Source organism: Saimiri boliviensis, chromosome 5 (assembly GCF_048565385.1).
Source record: "Saimiri boliviensis isolate mSaiBol1 chromosome 5, mSaiBol1.pri, whole genome shotgun sequence".
Lineage (NCBI taxonomy): Eukaryota > Metazoa > Chordata > Mammalia > Primates > Cebidae > Saimiri > Saimiri boliviensis.
In genome coordinates, this window is record NC_133453.1 from 33,081,879 (window position 1) to 33,102,474 (window position 20,596).

At 37.3% G+C, this 20,596-nt stretch overlaps 1 protein-coding gene across 4 annotated transcripts in view; it reads right to left on the reverse strand.

Moving 5' to 3' along the window:
* The window catches only part of CREB1 (cAMP responsive element binding protein 1), a 77,508-nt gene that overhangs the window by 49,097 nt on the left and 7,815 nt on the right, over positions 1–20,596 (reverse strand). For all 4 annotated transcript variants that reach the window (XR_012517630.1, XM_010336396.3, XM_003925607.4 and 1 more), the window contains exon 2: positions 302–423. Coding sequence is in view for 3 of the 4 variants with exons in the window: in XM_010336396.3 (XP_010334698.1) it covers positions 302–415 (114 nt within the window). In the remaining variant the exon portion in view is untranslated. The remainder of the gene's footprint in view (positions 1–301; positions 424–20,596) is intronic.

Here is a 20,596-nt window from a genome sequence, read left to right on the forward strand (position 1 = left end):
CATACATAGCCAAGGTTTTCTTCCCTTATTTGAAAGCATCAATTTACCTGTAAGTTTAAAATGTGACTATTTTTGGATCATTTCACTAAAAATACTGTATTATTGTTTAATACATTTTACTGTTGTTATTGAATTCATATTATCATTTCTAAACATATGCTAATAAGTAAATAGGAATTTTGATACTGCACGAATATTTCTGCTTGTTCTATGTATATCTCCGCAATAACAACTAAATTCTCTTGGAAACATATTCCTCTAGGACGAGACACAACCTGGTATCCCTCCATGTATTTAATACCTGGGCTAATGTGGCAATCTGTGGCTGGGCTTGAACTGTCATTTGTTGGTTTTCAGCTTCTGTTACAGCTGCATCTCCACTCTGCTGGTTCTCGGCTCCAGATTCCATGGTCATTTAGTTACCTATAATAATATGAAAGAGTGTTACAAGCACCACAGTGCTTTGTGCTTTTGTGACTTTAAAGGCAAATTTCAAGTTATAAATAGGTATATGTGGTGGTTAGATTAGCAAATGTACTCAGAATCCTAGTTAAAATATAATGTAGCTGAATTAGTGTCAAACTTGTTCAAATTTGCTGAGCTATAAAAGTTCTAGTCCCTTCAAAAGAGAAAAAAACCTTTCTCCTTGGCTGTTTCTTCCCAATGGGATACTACCTCGTCTAGAAATAAGAAGGGATTCTTCTCTTACATGAATCTTCCCTACTAAGAAGGAGAGGTGCAGTGGCAGCAAAATTATAATTTTTCCAAACTATACTGAGGTACAGAGAGATGGCACTGTGTGGAAGTGAGCTAATGATGACAAAGTCTATTAGATACTGGTCTCAGGGTACCTCCTATAAGGGTATTTTCCCCCATAAGAGGGAAGAAACTAAGGAACTGTAAGCTACTTTCAAAAGCAATTACTTGTGGTAGGACAAAATCAGCTCATTTCAAGCCCAAGAATTTTTAGAAATGAGGTTTCGCTCTGTTGTCCAGACTGGAGTACAGCAGTGTGGTCACAGTTCATCTCAATCTCGAACTCCTGGGCTCAAGCAATTATCCCACCTCAGCCTCTAGAGCAACTGAGAATACAGGTGCATGGCACCATGCCCGGTAATTCAAGAGCCCAGGGCCGGGTGCGGTGGCTCAAGCCTGTAATCCCAGCACTTTGGGAGGCCAAGGTGGGTGGATCACGAGGTCAAGAGATCGAGACCATCCTGGTCAACATGGTGAAGCCCTGTCTCTACTAAAAATACAAAAAATTAGCTGGGCATGGAGGTGCGTGCTTGTAATCCCAGCTACTCAGGAAGCTGAGGCAGGAGAACTGCCTGAACCCAAGAGGTGAAGGTTGCGGTGAGCGGAGATTGCGCCATTGCACTCCAGCCTGGGTAACAAGAGAGAAACTCCGTCTCAAAAAAAAAAAAAAAAAAAAAAAAAGAGCCCAATTTGTGGAATTTCAAGGTAGAAAGGTGGAATAAATGGTCACAGAGCCAAATTAGAGGTGCCAAACAATGAAAAAGTTAAGGCACTCTGATGCCTCACTCCGTGTACGGCATGCAACACTATACTGTACACACACATACATACATACATACACACACAGAGAAATAATTAAAAATTTTTTAATTGTAAAATTCTGGGTAAGATAAAAACTGCTCTTACTTTTTGGACTCTGCTTTGCTAAACAGTGTATCTGTTGGGTAATCTAACCGTGGATGGCAGCAAAAGTAGAGTGGAGAGCAGTTCCTACCAGCAGTAGTTATTGTAAATAGAGGGTAGAGAAATCTTTGAAAACTGGGGAAGCAATCCTGTCTAAAGGATTAAGGAAAATAGGCAATGTTTCTAATGCCTGTTATAATTCAGTGCCTTACATATTATCTGTCAAAACAAATTCGTTAATAGTGAGGGACTACCTTTAGTGATTCCACAAATAACACAAAAAGCTCACGACTTTTCCAGAATATATTTCATTTATTTTATAACTGCAATTGATCATCAAAACTGTCACTAATCCTTGTGATCATTATGCTCCATCACAATGTATTACATACTTATACATCTTGCTATCTCTCATAAGGTTCTATAAAAAGAAAGTGTTTTACAAGTAACAGTTTAAAAAATGGAAACAAAAATATCTCTGTAGAAATGAATATAGTTTGAAAACAATTATCCATCATTAACAGAACCATTACAAAATTGTAACAATGAAAAGAACATTAAGATATTGTAAAATAGAACCACATTTATATTTTTTAAAAAGTAAAACAAATTGTAAAGGTTTATGCATGCAAAAGGTATGCAAGATTAAACACTAAATTATAAGCAGTAGCTATGAAGAGATAAATACAATTTTGTAGGACTGTACAGAATGACTTTCACCTTTAACTCTTTACATATTTTAGTATTTTAGTATTGACTAAGTTTCTTTCTTCCCATGAGCATGGATTCAAGATTACTTGTACAATTAAAACTTCTGACATGTATAAAATTTCAAAATATGAACCAAAACTATACTTTAATCATGATTTTGAAGTATATACAAAGTTTTTAAAATCCCAGATCCTTTTTATATGTGATTTCCATTTTTGTTCAAATTTTGTCTAAATTGTTTACCCTGTATTTCTAAATTATAAAAAATAACTTAAAAAAGTTATCAAATAACTGTGGTTATCACTGGTGATTAATTCACTGAGTTATATATTTGCAACCTGTGGTCTTTTAAACTAAAAATTTAAGAAGGACATCAGGCCAGGCGTGGTGGCTAACACTCATAATCCCAGCACTTTGGGAGGTAAGGCAGGAGGATCACTTGAAGTTAGAACTTTGAGACCAGCGTGGCCAACACAGTGAAACCCTGTCTCTACTAAAAATTCAAAAATTAGCTGGGCATGGTGGCGGGTGCCTGCAATCCCAGCTCCTGGGTAGGTTAAGGCAGGTTGCAGTGAGCTGAGATCGTGCATCAGCCTGGGCAACGGAGCTAGACTCCATCTCAAAAAAAAAAAAAAAAAAAAAGACAACAAATGTAACAAACAACAACAAAATTTTACCTGTAAGTTATTCATACTTTTGGTCTTGAAGAAAATGGCATATAATTTCAGTAACAACAAAATAAACAAATGAATACACTCAATGACAGTACTGAGGTCAAAGTAATGAGTAGACATTCACAGCTAGGCATGGTGGCTTACGCCTATAATCCCAACACTTTGGGAGGCCGAACCAGGTGGATCACTTGAAGTCAGGAGTTCGAGACCAACCTGGCCAACATGGTGAAACCCTGACTATTAAAAATACAAAAAATCAGCTGGGTATGCTGGCAGGCACCTCCCCAGCTACTTGAGAGGCTGAGGTAGGAGAATTGCTTGAACCCAGGAGGTGGAGGTTGTAGTGAGCTGAGATTGCACCATTACACTCCAGCCTGGGTGACAGAGCAAGACTCTGTCTCACACACACACAAAAAAGCAGACACTCACAATTTTTTCTCCCTTTTCTCCCCTAAACCATCATTTTATCTAGAATGAAGATAAATACAAATGTAAAATAATACCTCCTTTGTAGACAGAGTACACACAACCATTTTTGAAAGACTTTATTCCAAGCCTCATTTTTAAAGCTATGCTGTCATCTGATATGTGTAGTTTTACTTTACCGTTTAATTAAACACAATCTAATGCAGAGATCAATCATTTATTTTATTTTTATCTACAACACATTGAGACTACTTATTTATTCATTTTTTTTGACATTTAAGGTACACAATGCCACTACAATTTTTTGTTTTGGAAAATAAAGTATTACTATATTACAATAAAGGAACAAAGCCATTAGCAAATACAAGTAAATTTTAGTTAGAAAGATATATTCAAAGTGCTTTTCATCCTCTTCCCTCCATACCTGGATAAATTACTTATTTTTAAAACAAAGTGTGATATTTCCAATGCACAGGAGCCCCACTTGAATAACTAGTGTTTTATGATCATTTCATTTGAGTAGCCTACCAATCCTTTTTAGGGTAGAGGATAGCCTTCTTAATTTTTATAACTTTTATCTTAAGTAGATACTAACCACTTGGGCAACCATACAAATACAGTCTTTGATCAGAAAAAGTAGGCCTTTTCTCAAAGTGCTGGCGAGATTTTGGACTTTGAAAGTTTTTGCTCTTTTTGTTTATGCCCTCAGGTGTAGGGAGAAGAGATGGTACAGAATCATGTGTAAAAATTTTAATTTTCCTATTAACCGAGTATCAGCCAACAGTGCCATATCCAGACAAATACACAGGTTCCCAAGTTGTATGAAGAGATTCTTAACTTACTAAACAAATGCAAAAAAATAACTACGACTGAATAATGCTATAAAATAAGATCAGATACATATGAACTCAGAATGTTACATGAACATCAGGCCTGGAACATTAGAAACAGAATGTATAGTAAAATCACTTAAAATATACTATTGGCTTGATAATTTTGTAATTCTTGTTCTTTCAATGATTCTGTTTTAAAAATTTATTTGGCATTAAGGTTTAAGATTTGGGGGGTTTTATGATTTAAAATTAACATAGTAACATTAGAAACTATGAGCTTATGTAACAAATTTTGAAATACTGCTATGTCTAAAAGAAACAATTTTTTAACCAATTCACAGACACACATCATTTTGCTATAATGGTCTCCAGAATTCTACCTTTTTAAATACAAGGTAAAAACCCAAGTGATTCTATAGTATTACTCATTAAGATTTGTTCTAAGTAGGTGGAAAACACAGACCAATACTTAATGACAAGCTGGATTTGTCACCAACTGGCATTGTCTCCAGTGGTTGTTGGAAAAACTAAACTTTCTGTGTTTCAGTTTCTCATCTATAAAACAAGAGGGATAAATTTAAAAAAAAGGTCTTCCAAATTTAAATCCTCTGATCCTAGGAACAGAGACCATAAAAACTATGCATAGGCCATGCACGGTGGCTCATACCTGTAATCCCAGGACTCTGAGAGGCTGAGGCAGGCGGATCACCTGAGGTCGAAAGTTCAAGACCAGCCTGACCAAACTGGAGACACCCTGTCTCTACTAAAAATACAAAATTAGGTGGACATGGTGGCACGTGCCTGTAATCCCAGCTACTCGGGAGGCTGAGGCAGGAGAATCGATTGAACCCGGGAGGTGGAGGTTGCAATGAGGTGAGATTGTGCCACTGCACTTCAGCCTGGTCACCAACAGTGAAACGTCGTCTCAAAAAAAAAAAAAAAAGAAAAAGAAAAAAAAGCATATACATATAATCACACAGGCCACATAATAATAAAATAACATTTATGGTAACGGAAGTATTTCCTTTTGCTATATACTAATACACATAGCAAAGAACAACACATTGAATAAGAGGTCTCCTAGTCTCTTGATCCTGGGCAAATACAGAGATATTCCCATCCATTTGTATAATCATGAGACTGTAATACAACCTGAGATTATTAGCAGTATTTTTTTAAAAAGCTACAAGACCAGACTATTACCCAATGAAGATTCTCTCTTTCACATAGTGAACATTGTCTCTCATCTATTATGTTGCTCTGGTCGTAACTGTTGTTACGGTTATTAAACAGGTTAATTATAGTCCCTTTGCTTAACCTCTAAAGAAGTTTTTCCTTTCCATGTTACCTCAAGAAATTTATCTGATTAGGTTTCCCAACAGTAAAGCGCTGTAACACTTTCATACCCTTTTCCACAGTAAAAACAGAAGTAGTTATTGAAAGTCTCAGCAAAGTGTCAAATGTGTGCTTCCATGACATTTAAAAGAGACTACCTCAGCAATAGTCAGGAGAATGGGAGAATTCCAAAGAGGCATCAGGATGAATACAGTATTGATAGTTTGGGAAGAACTTTTTTGATAAAAATGGTATGAGCAAAAAGTCTTGAACTATAACCCTGAACAGAAATGAGTGAGTTAGTGGCTGATACAATACTGCGTATAGAAAGCAAGGAAAAAAGATAAATGATAATAGCTACTGGGAATAAAGCAATGAACAAAATAAAAACTAAAAAAACCTCTGCTTTTATGTAGCTTACATTCCGGTGTATGGAGGCAAGGGAGAGCAAGTAAACAAGTAAAACATGTAAGTCAGATGACGCGAAGTGTGTAGTAAAATAAAGCTGGAAAGAAGGTTGGAGGTTCTCAGTATAATAAAGAACATTTACTGATTAAGTAGCATTTAAATTAATCTACTCAAGACCTGCACAGATCTATATTTAACCAGGGACAAATTCTGGCACCACTGTTTTCTTACCTATCTATCTACAGCAAGTTAACACAAATCTTCATCAAATTACAAATGAAAGCTCATAATAGAAAGCAAGTCCATGTTACCGCCCCCCCCCCCCCATTTTTTTTTTTCTTAATCATTAAGCAAAAGGAAAGAACTTTCTCCTTAAAATATTTTGGCTTTTAGGAAGTGCTCCAGTCCTCATTATTTTCAACATTCTAGTTCAAGTTTATAAAAAATAAACCCATCATCCCCACAACCTAGTAAACTTTTTAAACTCCTAAATCTAGGACAATTTTGACTCTAGAGAAGAAATAATACATTCATAACTAATGAAATACATGCTATGATTAAAAAAAATTAGAATGACCTCAACTAGAAATAAGAAAAACACAGTCCCCTGCACACTAGCAAGTGGGCAACTCCTCCTGAACTTTCATCAATCAAAAATTCCAGGGATTCAGGGAAATCACATGGCAGAACTCCAAAGTTTCCAGGGTAACCATAGCAAAACACATATTTGGGCACATGATTTTAAAACTAAATGACTATTTTGTTGTCACAGTCAGATTTGTTACTAAAAATACTCTGCATAAATATATCTAGAAGTACCTACATGTGATACATAATTGTAAGCCAGGATAGTGTCCATCTCCTGACCTCGTGTTCTGTCTGCCTTGGCTTCTGAAAGTGCTGGTATTACAGGTGTAAGCCACCATGCCTGGCCAAAGCCTTGCTAATACATTCTTATACCCTTGAAATGTTTTAATTTTCTAAAGTGTTATATCAGGTGCTACACCATAGACTTCAGCTTTCCAAGAATCAGTAACTATGTTGCACTGTCTACTGTTTTCCTCTACTTTTTTTCCTGCACTTTTTTTTTGGGAGGTGGGGAGAAGGGGTGGGTTGTTAACCTTAAAATACTTGTCATTTATTTTTAACCACATGTCCAACCTGTCAGAGCCGAGATGTATGTAATCAACACTGGAAACCTGGCAAAGGTCCAGGTTTCTAATGCTAATAACAGTCTATTGATGTTACATACAGCACACCTTCACTGAAACCATACAGGAAAAAAAAGCACATTCAAATGTTGTATGCATATACAAATATGTATATACGTACACACACCCCTCAACATATATCAACCTCAACTGAATAAACTTTAGACTAGATTAGAGTGATCACACTGTAACAAAGGTTATAAATATTTTAAGGGAACAAATTAGAGCAGGCAATGTGATAAATGAAAATAAAATTGGTATCTTTATCAAGCTGAATTTTCTCTATGCTCCTACTAAGGTCTTTCTGCTTTAAACAGCCGACAAACCCTTATTTCAGCCTCCAATCTAGGTATTAGAAAGTAAGAAAACTTGTACATTGTTAACTCTGTGATCTGAATTCGATAAGATTTAAATTAATTATAAGACAAAAATAAAGCTTAAAAATTTGTTTACTTTCATAAACTCTGTGAATAGTAAACACCAAAATAAACTGACCACCATCATAGCCACCAAAAAGAGGGCAATATACAGCAAAAGGGAATCTCTTTTTTTTGAGGGGGGTGGAGGTGGGGAAGATGGTGTTTCTCTCTTGTTGCCCAGGCTGCAGTGCAATGGAGCAACCTCAGCTCACTGCAACCACAACCTCCCTGGGTTCAAGTCATTCTCCTGCCTCAGCCTCCCAAGTAGCTGGGATTATGACGTGCACCACCAGGCCTGGCTAACTTTTGTATTTTTAGTACAGACGGGGTTTCACTATGTTGGCCACACTGGTCTCGAACTCCTAAACTCCAGTATCTGCCCAAGGTGGGCAGATACTGGTATTACAGGTGTGAGCCACCGAGTCTGGCCTGGAATCTTTTAAATACTACTTAAGAAAATAAATTCTCTGATTTTATTATATTTAACTCAGGGAAACCATTTAAGTTCAATATTTTGTATTTTATTATTGCTGTTTTGTAATTACCAGTATATTTGAATGCCATCCTTGGTAGGTAAACTTGTTTTTAAAAAATGTAGCATGCCCTATGACAAAGATACTGTTCTTGAAGGAAGTATTTAACAGAAGTGTGTTAGAAAAATGCCGGCCAAGCACAGTGGCTCAAGCCTGTGGTAATCCTAGCACTTTGGGAGGCTGAAGCAGGTGGATTACTTGAGGCCAGGAGTTTGCGACCTGCCTGGCCAACATGGTGAAACCCTGTGTTTACTAAAAATACAAAAATTGGCTGGGTGTGGTGGTGTGTACCTGTAATTCCAGCTACTCACAAGGCTGAAGCAGGAGAATGCCTGAACCCAGGAGGTGGAGGTTATAGGGAGCCGAGATTGCACCACTGCATTCCTGCCTGGGTGACAGTAAGTGAGATTCCATCTCAAAAAAAAAAAGAGTCATCTGATTTATAGAAACACATTGCATGGTTTATGACAGCCATCCCAGAATATGTGACTAAATCTATTAACACCTCTCAACAAGAAAGCTGTAGTGCTTTCTTAAATCAGTTATTTTGTTTTTTTAATTATTTGCAAAGTTTACTTGCCTTGTCTTGTTTTCCTTCAGTTAAGACTAATATTCAAGAATCTGAAACAAGTCTTCATGTACCTGGCCACCAAGAGACAGTGTTAAGCAGCAACCATGACTATGCATTATTTTAGATAACAGTTATATCTCATCTCTTTCCACTCCCCTTTCATTCCAAACACCCACTTAATACTATGTTCACAGCTTTTTACACTTTGAGCATCCTGAAGAAGTGATCTCACAGAAACCTCTATATATGAAGTGTTATTAAATGGATATTTGGAACTGATTTTTTTTTTTAAGAAAAAAAAGAAAAAGGATTATATTCTTCCTACAGTTACTTTTATAAAAGCAATTTTTATGTTGACTAAAGAATGAAACTGTCTTCAAATTTTAGTTCTGCTTTGTAAACCAGCTCAATGCTGATACTGTAAGGACCCAAAAGTTATTATGCCCTGAAGTTAAATATTTATAGCCTACTTACATTTACTTAAGAAAACCGAAGTGATTATGTCAAAACCACTACATCCAAATGGGAGATGAATGTCCCAAATGTTTTTTTTAAAAATAAGTTTATGAAGTAACGTTTGTTATTTTTGACAGTTGTTTTAAACTAAATTTTGAAATGTTCTTTTTGGTGAATTATTTACAAATTAGACATGGAAGAGTAAAAATTCAGTTTTCCAGAGGTAAGACAGCACATGTTATGGCAGGAATCGTAAGACAGGAATTCTGGTGTTAGCTGACTTCACAGATGGAGAACAAAAGATGTTAAGAGATTTGTAAGGAATTTTCAAGGCTTCAGGGTTATACCAGATAGCCTCCAATATTATAAAAAGTGAGGTGTTCTCTGTATATTTGGCAGTGGAGCTATGTGGACTATTATGCAATATGCTAATTACTTTGATTATATTTTGCTTCTAGTCAAATAGCAAAGGAAAAAGCCCAAGAACTGAAAGGTACCAAGGATATACTGGAATATATTTAATGATCGACCATTGTTAATCTATAAAACTGATCAATGGCATGCGGACAACAGTATATACTTTATGTACAGGTTTTGATGTGCTTTTCTTATTGTTTTTTTTTTTGTTTTGTTTTGTTTTTTTTGAGACAGGGTCTTACTCTGTCCCCCAAACTAGAATGCAGTGCTGTGATCTCGGCTCACTGTAACCTCTGCCTCCTGGATTCAAGTAATTCTCCTTCCTCAGCCTCCCAAATAGCTGAGATTACAGGCATGTACCACCACACCTGGCTAGTTTTTGTATTCGTAATAGAGACGGGGATTTCACAATGTTGGCCAGGCTGGTCTCAAACTCCTGACCTCAGGTGATCCGTCCACCTCAGCCTCCCAAAGTGCTGGGATTACAGTTGTGAGCCACTGAGCCCAGCCTATTGCTTTTGTTTCTATTTTAATCTTAGGGTTCACTCTTGGTGCTTTTGTTTCTATTTTAATCTTAGGGTTCACTCTTGGTGTTGTACGTTCTACGGACAAATGCATAATGAGATGTATCCACCATTACAGTATCATACAGTGTATTTTCCTTTATGTACAGTTTCAATAAAAGACTTGCTTCAAATTTGGACATCTTCATCTTTAATCTTGAAAGAATCAATATCAAGTTCAACCTTCCCTATAGATCTACTGTTTTTTACCATTCTGCTGGTGATTTCTGGTATGGTCATTTTGATTACCACAATCTCATGCTATTTCTCATGTCTCAGAGGCTAAGTATCAGATGTAATAAAAACTCAAATTAGAAAACCTTCCTTTTAAGCTTTGGACAATGAATCTCATTTCCTCAGTTAAAAAAATGTGTTCACTTCCTTTAATCTGTAAAACTCTAAAAGGGAATCGTTCTTAACCTTGACCTTTCAGATTTGACCCTTTAATAGGGAATCACTCATTAAACAAATATTCTGTGCCTACTACATAGTAATGACTACAGAGTTTTCAGCAAAACTGGACATTACTATATAGCAGTAGTCCCATACTATGGGACTATAGCATAATACACATTAGAAACTTTCTCTGGAATTAGGCTAGGCACAGTGACTCATGCCTATAATCCAAGCATTTGGGAGGCCCAGGTGGGTGATCACTTGAGGTCAGAAGTTCGTGACCAGCCTGGCCAACATAGTGAAACCTCACCTCCACTAAAAACACAAATTAGCTGAGCATGCCTGGAGTCCCAGCCACTCAGGAGGCTGAGGCAGGAGAATCACTTGAACCCAGGAGACAGTGGTTTCCAGAGTGAGACTGTCTCAAAAAAAAAAAAAAAAAAAAAAAAAAAAAAAAAAAGAACCTTTCTCTAGAATGCTTCTACATTGTTGGTTGGGAGTGTAAATTAGTTCAACCATTGTGGAAGACAGTGGGGTAGTATCTCAAAAACCTAGAGGCAGAAATACCATTCAACCCAGCAATCTCCTTACTGGAAATATACCCAAAGGAATAGAAATTGTTCTGTTGTAACAATACATACACACATATGTTCACTGCAGCACTACTCACAACAGCAAAGACATGCAATCAACCTAAATGCCCATCAATGATAGACTGGATAAAGAAAATACAGCACATGTACATCATGGAATAATACTATGTAGCCATAAAAAGGAACAAGATCATGTCTTTGCAGGGACATGGATGGAGCTGGAGGCCTTTATCCTTAGCAAACTAATACAAGAACAGAAAACCAAATACCACATGTTCTCACTTGTGAGTGGGAGCTATAGGATGAGAACACATGGACATATAATGGAGGGAACAACACATACTGGGGTCTGTCAGAGGTTTGGGGGTGGGAGGAGGAAGAGCATCAGGAAGAATAGCTAGTAGATGCTGGGCTTAATACCTGGGTGATGGGATGATGTGTGCAGCAAACCAGCATGGCACACAATTACCTATGTAACAAGCCTGCCCATCCTGCACATGTACCCCTGAACTTAAATAAAAGTTGGAAATAAAAAAGAATCTTTCTCTCAAGAGCTTACAAAAACTAATGAGATAAAGTACATATTAAACATGAAAAAGCTTGACAGGCATAAATTACTATAACCAGTTTAACTATAAACAAATATTTAACACCAGTAATTTTAAACCATAAACTTCTATTTGGAAACAGTAGGAGTACAATGAATTGTGGTAAAAAGTAGTATAACTGCCTGTTTATGGTAATTTGATGCAGATCTGATTAAGAACATAATGAAATCAACATATTTTTTTCATGATCTTGGCTAGAATATTTGCTCTAAGTGAGCTGTTTACAAACTAAACTAATACTGCTTAAAGACAAAAATTTTAATAACCATTAATAAAACAAAAACCCTGAAAACTTCACAAAGAGATAATACTACAAGAGTGATTAAGACTATGCCTTACTTACTGTGAGGCTCTATACAGTAAGTACATCATGTAAGTTCTCCAGAACTTAGCTTATTTGTAAAAAAAGAAAAAAAAAAAAAAAAAAAAAAAAAAAAAGAAGGAATGACTACTCGCTCCTTTTTCATGGGTAAATGTTTGTAACTGTGAATCTCCCAAATACGGTAGAATTTATGAGTTATACACTATAATGACATACTCATTATAATAAATTCTCTCATAATAAATAGTAAATTATTGAAACATATTTACAGTTGAGCCTCAGTTTCCAAAGATTCAGCATCTGGGGATTCAACCAACGATGGATCGAAGATATTTGGGGGGGGAAAAATCCCCAAAGTCCCAAAAATGAAGCTTGAATTTGCTGTATGCTAGGTCCTATGTTGAACCCATGAGAGTGAAGTGATGAGCAGGCAGTGTAAAAGGTATTGTAAGTATTCTAGAGATGATTTAAAGTATATGGAAGGATGTACGTTGGTTATATGCAAATAATATGCTACTTTATATAAGGGACTTCAGCATCCATGGATTTGGTACCTGAGGGGGTCCTGGAACCAGTTCCCCATTGATACCAATGGATAACTGTCCTTCAAATTAAAATGTTTCATTCAAAATTATTTCTTGATTTTTATCTTTGCTTCTTTCATCTGTCACTCCAAACTAAGGGATATGGACACAGAATAAAGGGAAAACCTGAGGTAGATGGATTCTGACTCCAAATATACATTAGTAGCTTTAGTTATTTTTCATTAAATAATGGTATCTTGTTTACCTGGGCCTTCACAGAGATTTTTTTTAATGTTTGTAATAATTAAACAAGAATTTGTGATGTACAAACTATAACAACAAAACACAAACAATAAAAGAAAAATTAGATGAACTGGAAATCATCAAAATTAACAACTTTTGTGCTTCAAGAGACACCATCAAGAAAGTAAAAAGATAACCCACAGGAGAAAATTTTTGTAAATCATGTATCTGACAAGAGACTTGTATCTAAAATAAACAACTATTACAACAAAAAGCCAACACAATTTTAAAATGTGCAAAGGATCTAAACAAAAAATTTCCCAAAGAAGATATACAAATGGCCAAATCAGCACATAAATAGAAGCTTGGTATCATTAGTCATGAGGGAAATACATAGCAAAACCAAAATGAGCTACCTCTTTGCACTCAGTAGCATGGCTATAATAAAAACAACAACAACAACAAAAACCGTAACAACAAGTGTTAGTGAGAATGAGGGAAAATTCGAACCCTCATACACTGCTGGTGGTGCAGTAGATTGGAAAACAGTCTGGCAGTTCCTTAAATGGTTAAACAGAGTTACCATAAAATTCCATTCCTAAGTAAATACTCAGAGAAATCAAAGCAAGTCAACATAAATGAATGTTCACGGTAGCATTACTCATAATAGAAAGTCCAAATGTCCATGAACTCATAAATAAAATGTTGTATATCCATAAAATAGACTATTATTTGGCAATTAAAAATGAATACTGATACATACTACTATATGAATGAACCTTGAAAATATTATGCTAAATAAAAGCAGCTCACCACAATGGATACTGTGCTATATGATTCCACTTATACACAATGTCCAGAATAGTGAAACCTATACAGACAGAAAGGAGATTAGTGGTTCCCCAGGGCTGCAGGTATGGGAGATTAAGAGGTGATGGGTAAAAGATATGAAGGTTTCTTTTTCGGGGAATGAAATGTCTTAAAACTGACTGTGGTGATAGATGCAAAACTTGATAAATATACCGAAAACCACTGAATTGTAAACACCAAATGGGTGTACTATATAGTTTGCAAATTGTATTTCAATAAAGCTGCTTAAAAAAGAATCTATGATATCCAGTTTTTAACTGTAATACATATACAGTCATGTGTCACTTGATGGTAATATGTTTTGAGAAATTAATTTCATTGTGAAAACAAAACTTAGATGGTATAGCCTACTATGTACCAAGGCTATATAGCATAGACTACAAACCCATACAGCTTGTTACTGTAACGAACACTACGGGAACTGTAACACAATGGTTAAGTATATTTTACCGAAACGTATCCAAACAGAAAAGGTAAAAATAAAAGATATAAAAGATAAAAAATGGTACATCTGTACAAGACACTTAACAAAAATGAAGCTTGCAGTACTAGAAGTTGGTCTGGGCAAATCAGTGAGAGAATGTGAAGCCGTAGGACATTACTACACAGTATTGTAGACTTCATAAGCACCATATACTTAGGCTACACTAAATTTTTTTTTTTTTTTTTTTTTGAGATGGAGTCTTGCTCTCGTTGCCCAGGCTGGAGTGCAGCAGTGTGATCTTGGCTCACTGTAACCTCCGCCTACCGGGTTCACCTGCCTCAGCCTCCTGAGTAAGGGATTATAGGCAACCGCCACCATGACCGGCTAATTTTTTACTTTTAGTAGAGACGGTGTCTTTCGCCATGTTGGCCAGGCTGGTCTCAAACTCCTGATCTCAGGTGATCTGCCCGCCTCAGCCTCCCAAAGTGCTGGGATTACAGGCGTGAGCCACCGTGCCTGGACAGGCTACACTAAATTTATATAAACAAAATTTTCTTTCATCAGTAATACATTAACCTTAGCTTACTGTTAACTTCATATGCATTTTAACTTTTTGACTCTTTTGTAATAATGCATAGCTTAAAATTGAAATACACTGTACTGCTGTACAAAAATATTTTTTCTCTACAGGGTTTTTTACTGAAAGCAAGTTTATTAATAATGCAAAGCAATAAAAGAATCCAAGAGTTTTTTCCTATTTAACTTTTTAAAAAACTTTTTTTGTTAAACTTTATTTTATTGAGACAGGGTCTCACTGTCGCCTAGGCTGAAGTGCAGTGGGACAGTGTCAGCTCACTGCAACCTCCGCTTCCCGTGTTCAAGCAATTCTCCTGCCTCAGCCTCTGGAGTAGCTGGGATTACAGGCAAGTCCCATCACACTCAGCTAATTATTTTTGTATTCTTTGTAGAGACGGGATTTTGCCATGTTGCCCAGGCTGGTTGAAACTCCTGGGATGAAACAATCCGCCTGTCTCAGCCTCCCAAAGTGCTGGGATTACAGGCATGAGCCACCATACCTGACCACTTTATAAATTTTTTTGTTAAAAGGATGTTCACACACACATTAGCCTAAGCCTACAAAGGATGAAAATCATGAATATCACAGCCTTCCACCTCCACATCCTGTCCCACTGGAAGGTCTTCAAGGAGTAATCAATCATATGCATGGAGCTGTCATCTCCTATGGAAACAATGCATTCTTCTGAAATACCTCCTGAAGGACCTATCTGAGGTTAATAGGTTTGTTTACACTAGCATGTGACCACTGTTGTATATGCAACCTGTCATTCACCAAAACGTCCTTATATAATACATGACCATATATCTGTATCTACTAAGAACTGGGAGTCAGAAAATCTACATTTCAGCCCAATTCATCATTTCATTCCTGTTTGTATCTTACCTCCTGTTATGTGAAACTCAAAGCTCTCTGCTTCATACTTAGCATTCGTCATAATGTGGACCTATAATCTAATAGTTTCTTCACCAATTTGTGAGTATATCAAGTTAATTATACATCCATGTCTTCATTTTTGTTGTCCATTCCACTGCCTAAAATACATTCCATTTTATCTCCACTTATCTAAGTTCTTCAGTACTCAATTTAAATTCTACTTTTCCCACAAAAGTTTTCCTCACTAAGTCCCTTCTCTTCTGAACTCTAAAGCACTTCAAGACAGTGAAAATTCTGTCACATATTCTGGCACGTATAAATCATTCTTTCTTATACTATTTTATCCCACTATACCATATGTTTCTTGAGGGCAGGAACCATATAGTCAGGCTTTATTGTTTACAGCAACTAGAACAATTTTCATTTAATACCTAGGTATTGTTTTTATAAACATCGAATTGAATACGTTTTCTTGTGATTATTTCACCAACTGTAATAAGTCAATGGGCAACAAATCTTCACTGAGTGATTGATAAATGGCAATAAATAAAGTCAAGGTGTTAGTTACTATTGATCACAGCAAACAATAGAGCTACTACTGATACTCAGAATAAAATGATTCCCCTTTAAGAATACAAATAGGGCCAGGTGCAGTGGCTCATGCCTGTAATCCCTGCACTTTGGGAAGCTGAGGCAGGCAGATCACTTGAGGTCAGGAGTTTGAGACCAGCCTGGCCAACATGGTGAAACCTTGTCTCTACTTAAGGAAAAAAAAAAAAAAAAAAAAAAAAAAAAAAAAAAAGCCTGGTGTGGTGGCACATGTTTGTAATCGCAGCTACTTGGGAGGCTGCAGTGGCAGAATCGCTGGAACCCAGAGGTGAAGATCACATCACTGCATTCCAGGCTAAGAGACAGAGTGAGAGTCCTCTCAAAAAAAAAAAAAAAAAAAAAAAAAAGGTACAAATAATTCAGAATAAGCAGCAATTTTCATTTCAGTGATGATAAACAAGATACTTGTGTCCCCTACTGCCAACTACATATACCAACAGGGATAAAAGCCTGTCATACAATTACAACCACAAACTCACAAACAGATAACCAGATCCTTAATCCTTAGAAATTCACTTACAATTGATCAAAGAAACATCTTCGTTTCAGACAAGATTTACTAATCTTTGGTGAAAAGATATATTTTTTCGTTACCGTTGTTAAGTAAACTTTCAGATCCACTCTACTTCTAAATTACTTTATTAATACTTCCCATTTAACCTTTTCTTATCTAACCGAGTATCACTTCTCTTCTTTCAGAAAAAACTTACCATCAATTCCTCAGACCTCATCCTCTTAAAACCTTGCCCTTTTTTTTTTTTTTTTTTTTTTTTTTTGAGACGGAGTTTCGCTCTTGTTACCCAGGCTGGAGTGCAATGGCGCGATCTCGGCTCACCGCAACCTCCGCCTCCTGGGTTCAGGCAATTCTCCTGCCTCAGCCTCCCGAGTAGCTGGGATTACAGGCACGTGCCACCATGCCCAGCTAATTTTTTGTATTTTTAGTAGAGACGGGGTTTCACCATGTTGACCAGGATGGTCTCGATCTCTCGACCTCGTGATCCACCCGCCTCGGCCTCCCAAAGTGCTGGGATTACAGGCTTGAGCCACCGCGCCCGGCTCAAAACCTTGCCCTTTTTAAGATTACTTTTAGAGATACTAGAATCATGTGAGACGAAGAAAATGGAAAGGGTGTTTTTCATCTTTGTTCACACAGCTAGTCTCATGGTAAACTCCTTTATCACCTAATATTTTAACCCCAAATAAAGGCAACTTAGGCATTTATAAGTTTACCAAGGAGAACTACTGTTTCTTTTTTAGAAGTTGAGATTTGTGTACCTAGCTTCAAGAACTTTTTAATATAAAGCAATTTTTCATCACTGGAGATTTATAATGTATGTATTAAATTACAGGTAATTATTCATCACTGGAGAAACATCACTACCTTCTTCTTCTTCTTCTTTTTTTTTTTTTTGAGACGGAGTTTCACTCTTGTTACCCAGGCTGGAGTGCAATGGCACGATCTTGGCTCACTGCAACCTCTGCCTCCTGGGTTCAGGCAGTTCTCCTGCTTCAGCCTCCTGAGTAGCTGGAATTACAGGCACACACCACCATGCCCAGCTAATTTTTTGTATTTTAGTAGAGACGGGGTTTCACCATGTTGACCAGGATGGTCTCGATCTCTTGACCTCGTAATCCACCCACCTTGGCCTCCCAAAGTGCTGGGATTACAGGCTTGAGCCACCTCGCCTGGCGTCACTACCTTCTTAACTGTTGGAATAAACGCCAGAATATGGTGTTTTTCTAAGCTACCTTTTTTTCTGGTAACCTAGAAGAAAAGAAGCAAAAATCTGGGCAAATATAATACAGGGTGAGCATCCCTAATACAAGTATCCAAAATCTGAAACATTTTGAGCACTGCCATGATTCCACAAAAGAAAAATTCTATACCTGACTTCATGTAACAAGATCATAGTCAAAACTGTTTCATGTACAAAATTATTAAAAATTTTATATAAAATTACCTTCAGGCTATGTGTATAATGTATATATGAAACAAATAAATTTCACGTTTAGACTTAGGTCGTATCCCTGAGACAGCTCATCACGTATATATATGCAAATTTTCTAAAATTTGAATAAACCTAAAATCAGAAATACTTCTGATCCCAAGCATTTCAGATAAAGGATTCTCAACCTGTAAATCCTATCTTCATAGTGCCTTGTCTGGCAGAGCTTAAAAGGAGAGAGAGGGAGGGAGGAAGGAAGGGAGGAAAAGAGAGAAGGCAAAACAAACAATAACAACAACAAAAAAAGAAAAAACCCAGTAGATGAAGAAAAACTAATGCCTATTCTTAGCTAAGTTTTGTCTCAAAAACCTGTATTTACAGATGTAACTAAACCACACCTTCTACTTATACCTTTGGCAAGCTGACCAGCATCTGGCTCTTTTATAATGACTGAACTAGCATATATTTTATTGGCAGAGAAATAACAACCAGGTTCACATTATCAGTTTGTTGCTTTAACTTAATGATTTTTGCCTCCACCCCAAAAGGTAATTTACTGACGATTCCATGACATTGTGGAAAATCACTTAACTCTGGTAGTCCACAGACAGATATGCTCCAGAAAAAAATGTTCTGCCTTTACTAAAGATTTCAATTGTCTACCCTATCCCCATACTCAAGTATGTAAAGAAAAGCACTTTGTAACCATTTTAATCATTTAACAGGTACAAACTGCACATAGCATTATTTTATTTATTTATGAAACGGCATCTCACTCTGTCACCCACGGTGGAGTACAGTGGCGTGATACTGGCTCATTGCAACCTCCGCTTCCATGGCTCAAGCAATTCTCCTGCCTCAGCCTCCCTAGCAGCTGGGACTACAGGCGTGTACAACTATGTCCAAATAATCTTTGTATTTTTTGTAAAGACGAGGTTTCACCACCTTGGCCAGGCTGGTCTTGAACCCCTGATGGTAAGTGATCTGCCTGCTTTGACCTCCCAAAGCGCGGGGATTATAGACATGAGCCACCAGGCCTGGCCAAACAGCACACAGTAATATTTTAAATCAAATAATAGTAAAACCTCAAAATAATAGTAAAACAATATTCTTACATTAAAAACTTTGGTGCCGGGCGCGGTGGCTCAAGCCTGTAATCCCAGCACTTTGGGAGGCCGAGGCGGGTGGATTACGAGGTCAAGATATCAAGACCATCCTGGTCAACATGGTAAAACCCCGTCTCTACTAAAAATTCAAAAAATTAGCTGGGCATGGTGGTACGTGCCTGTAATCCCAGCTACTCAGGAGGCTGAGGCAGGAGAATTGCCTGAACCAGGAGGCGGAGGTTGCGGTGAGCTGAGATCGTGCCGTTGCACTCCAGCCTGGGTAACAAGAGCGAAACTCCGCCTCAAAAAACAAAACAAAACAAAACAAAACAAACTTTGGCATATGTGATCAACACATAAACATTAACCTGGGCATACACAAATGAAATATACCATGACAGCTTTTTGTTTTTTTGAGACAGAGTTTTGCTCTTGTCACCTAGCCTGTAGTGCAACAGTGTGATCTCAGCTCATTGCAACCTCTGCTTCCTGGGTTCAAGCGATTCTCCTGCCTCGGCCTCCCAGGTAGCTGGGATTACAGGCAGCTGTTACCATGCCCAGCTAATTTAGAGACGGGGTTTCACCAAGTTAGCCAGGCTGATCTTGAACTCCTGAGCTCAGGTGATCCACCTGCCTCAGCCTCTCAAAATACTGGGATTACAGGTGTCAGCCACCGCACCCGGCCCCTGACAGCTTTACTTCATGATATTTTTTGGAAAGAGATTTGTGTCTGGGCTGCTATATTATTATCACTTTGCAAGTGTAATCAACTTAAAAAACCTAGTGTATACATTTTAAGGATAAATACAAATAGCATACATATTTAAAATGTGCTATAGCATTTGGGCGTGGTGGCTCATGTTTATAATCCCAGCACTTTGGGAGGCTGAGGCAGACAGATTGCTTGAGCTCATGAGTTCAAGACCAGCCTGGGCAACATGGCAAAACCCTGTCTCTACAAAAAATACAAGAAAGTTAGCTATGCCTGGTGCCATGTGCCTGTCGTCCCAGCCACTCAGGAAGCTGAGGTGGGGGGATGGTTTGAGCCAGGAAAGAGAGGTTGCGGTGAGCAGGGTTTGCACCACCGCACTCTAGCCTGGGTGATGGAGCTAAATCTCGCCTTTAAAAAAAAAAAAAAAAAAAAAAGGTGCTATAGCTCAATGCCATTTTGAAAAGCTAGAGAGAAAGAAAATGGTAGAGAAACTTAATTTGTGCTTTATCTGAAATACATATTACTTGGTCTAACTGGTTGACCAAAGATTTCCACAGGGGGAAAAATCATCTAT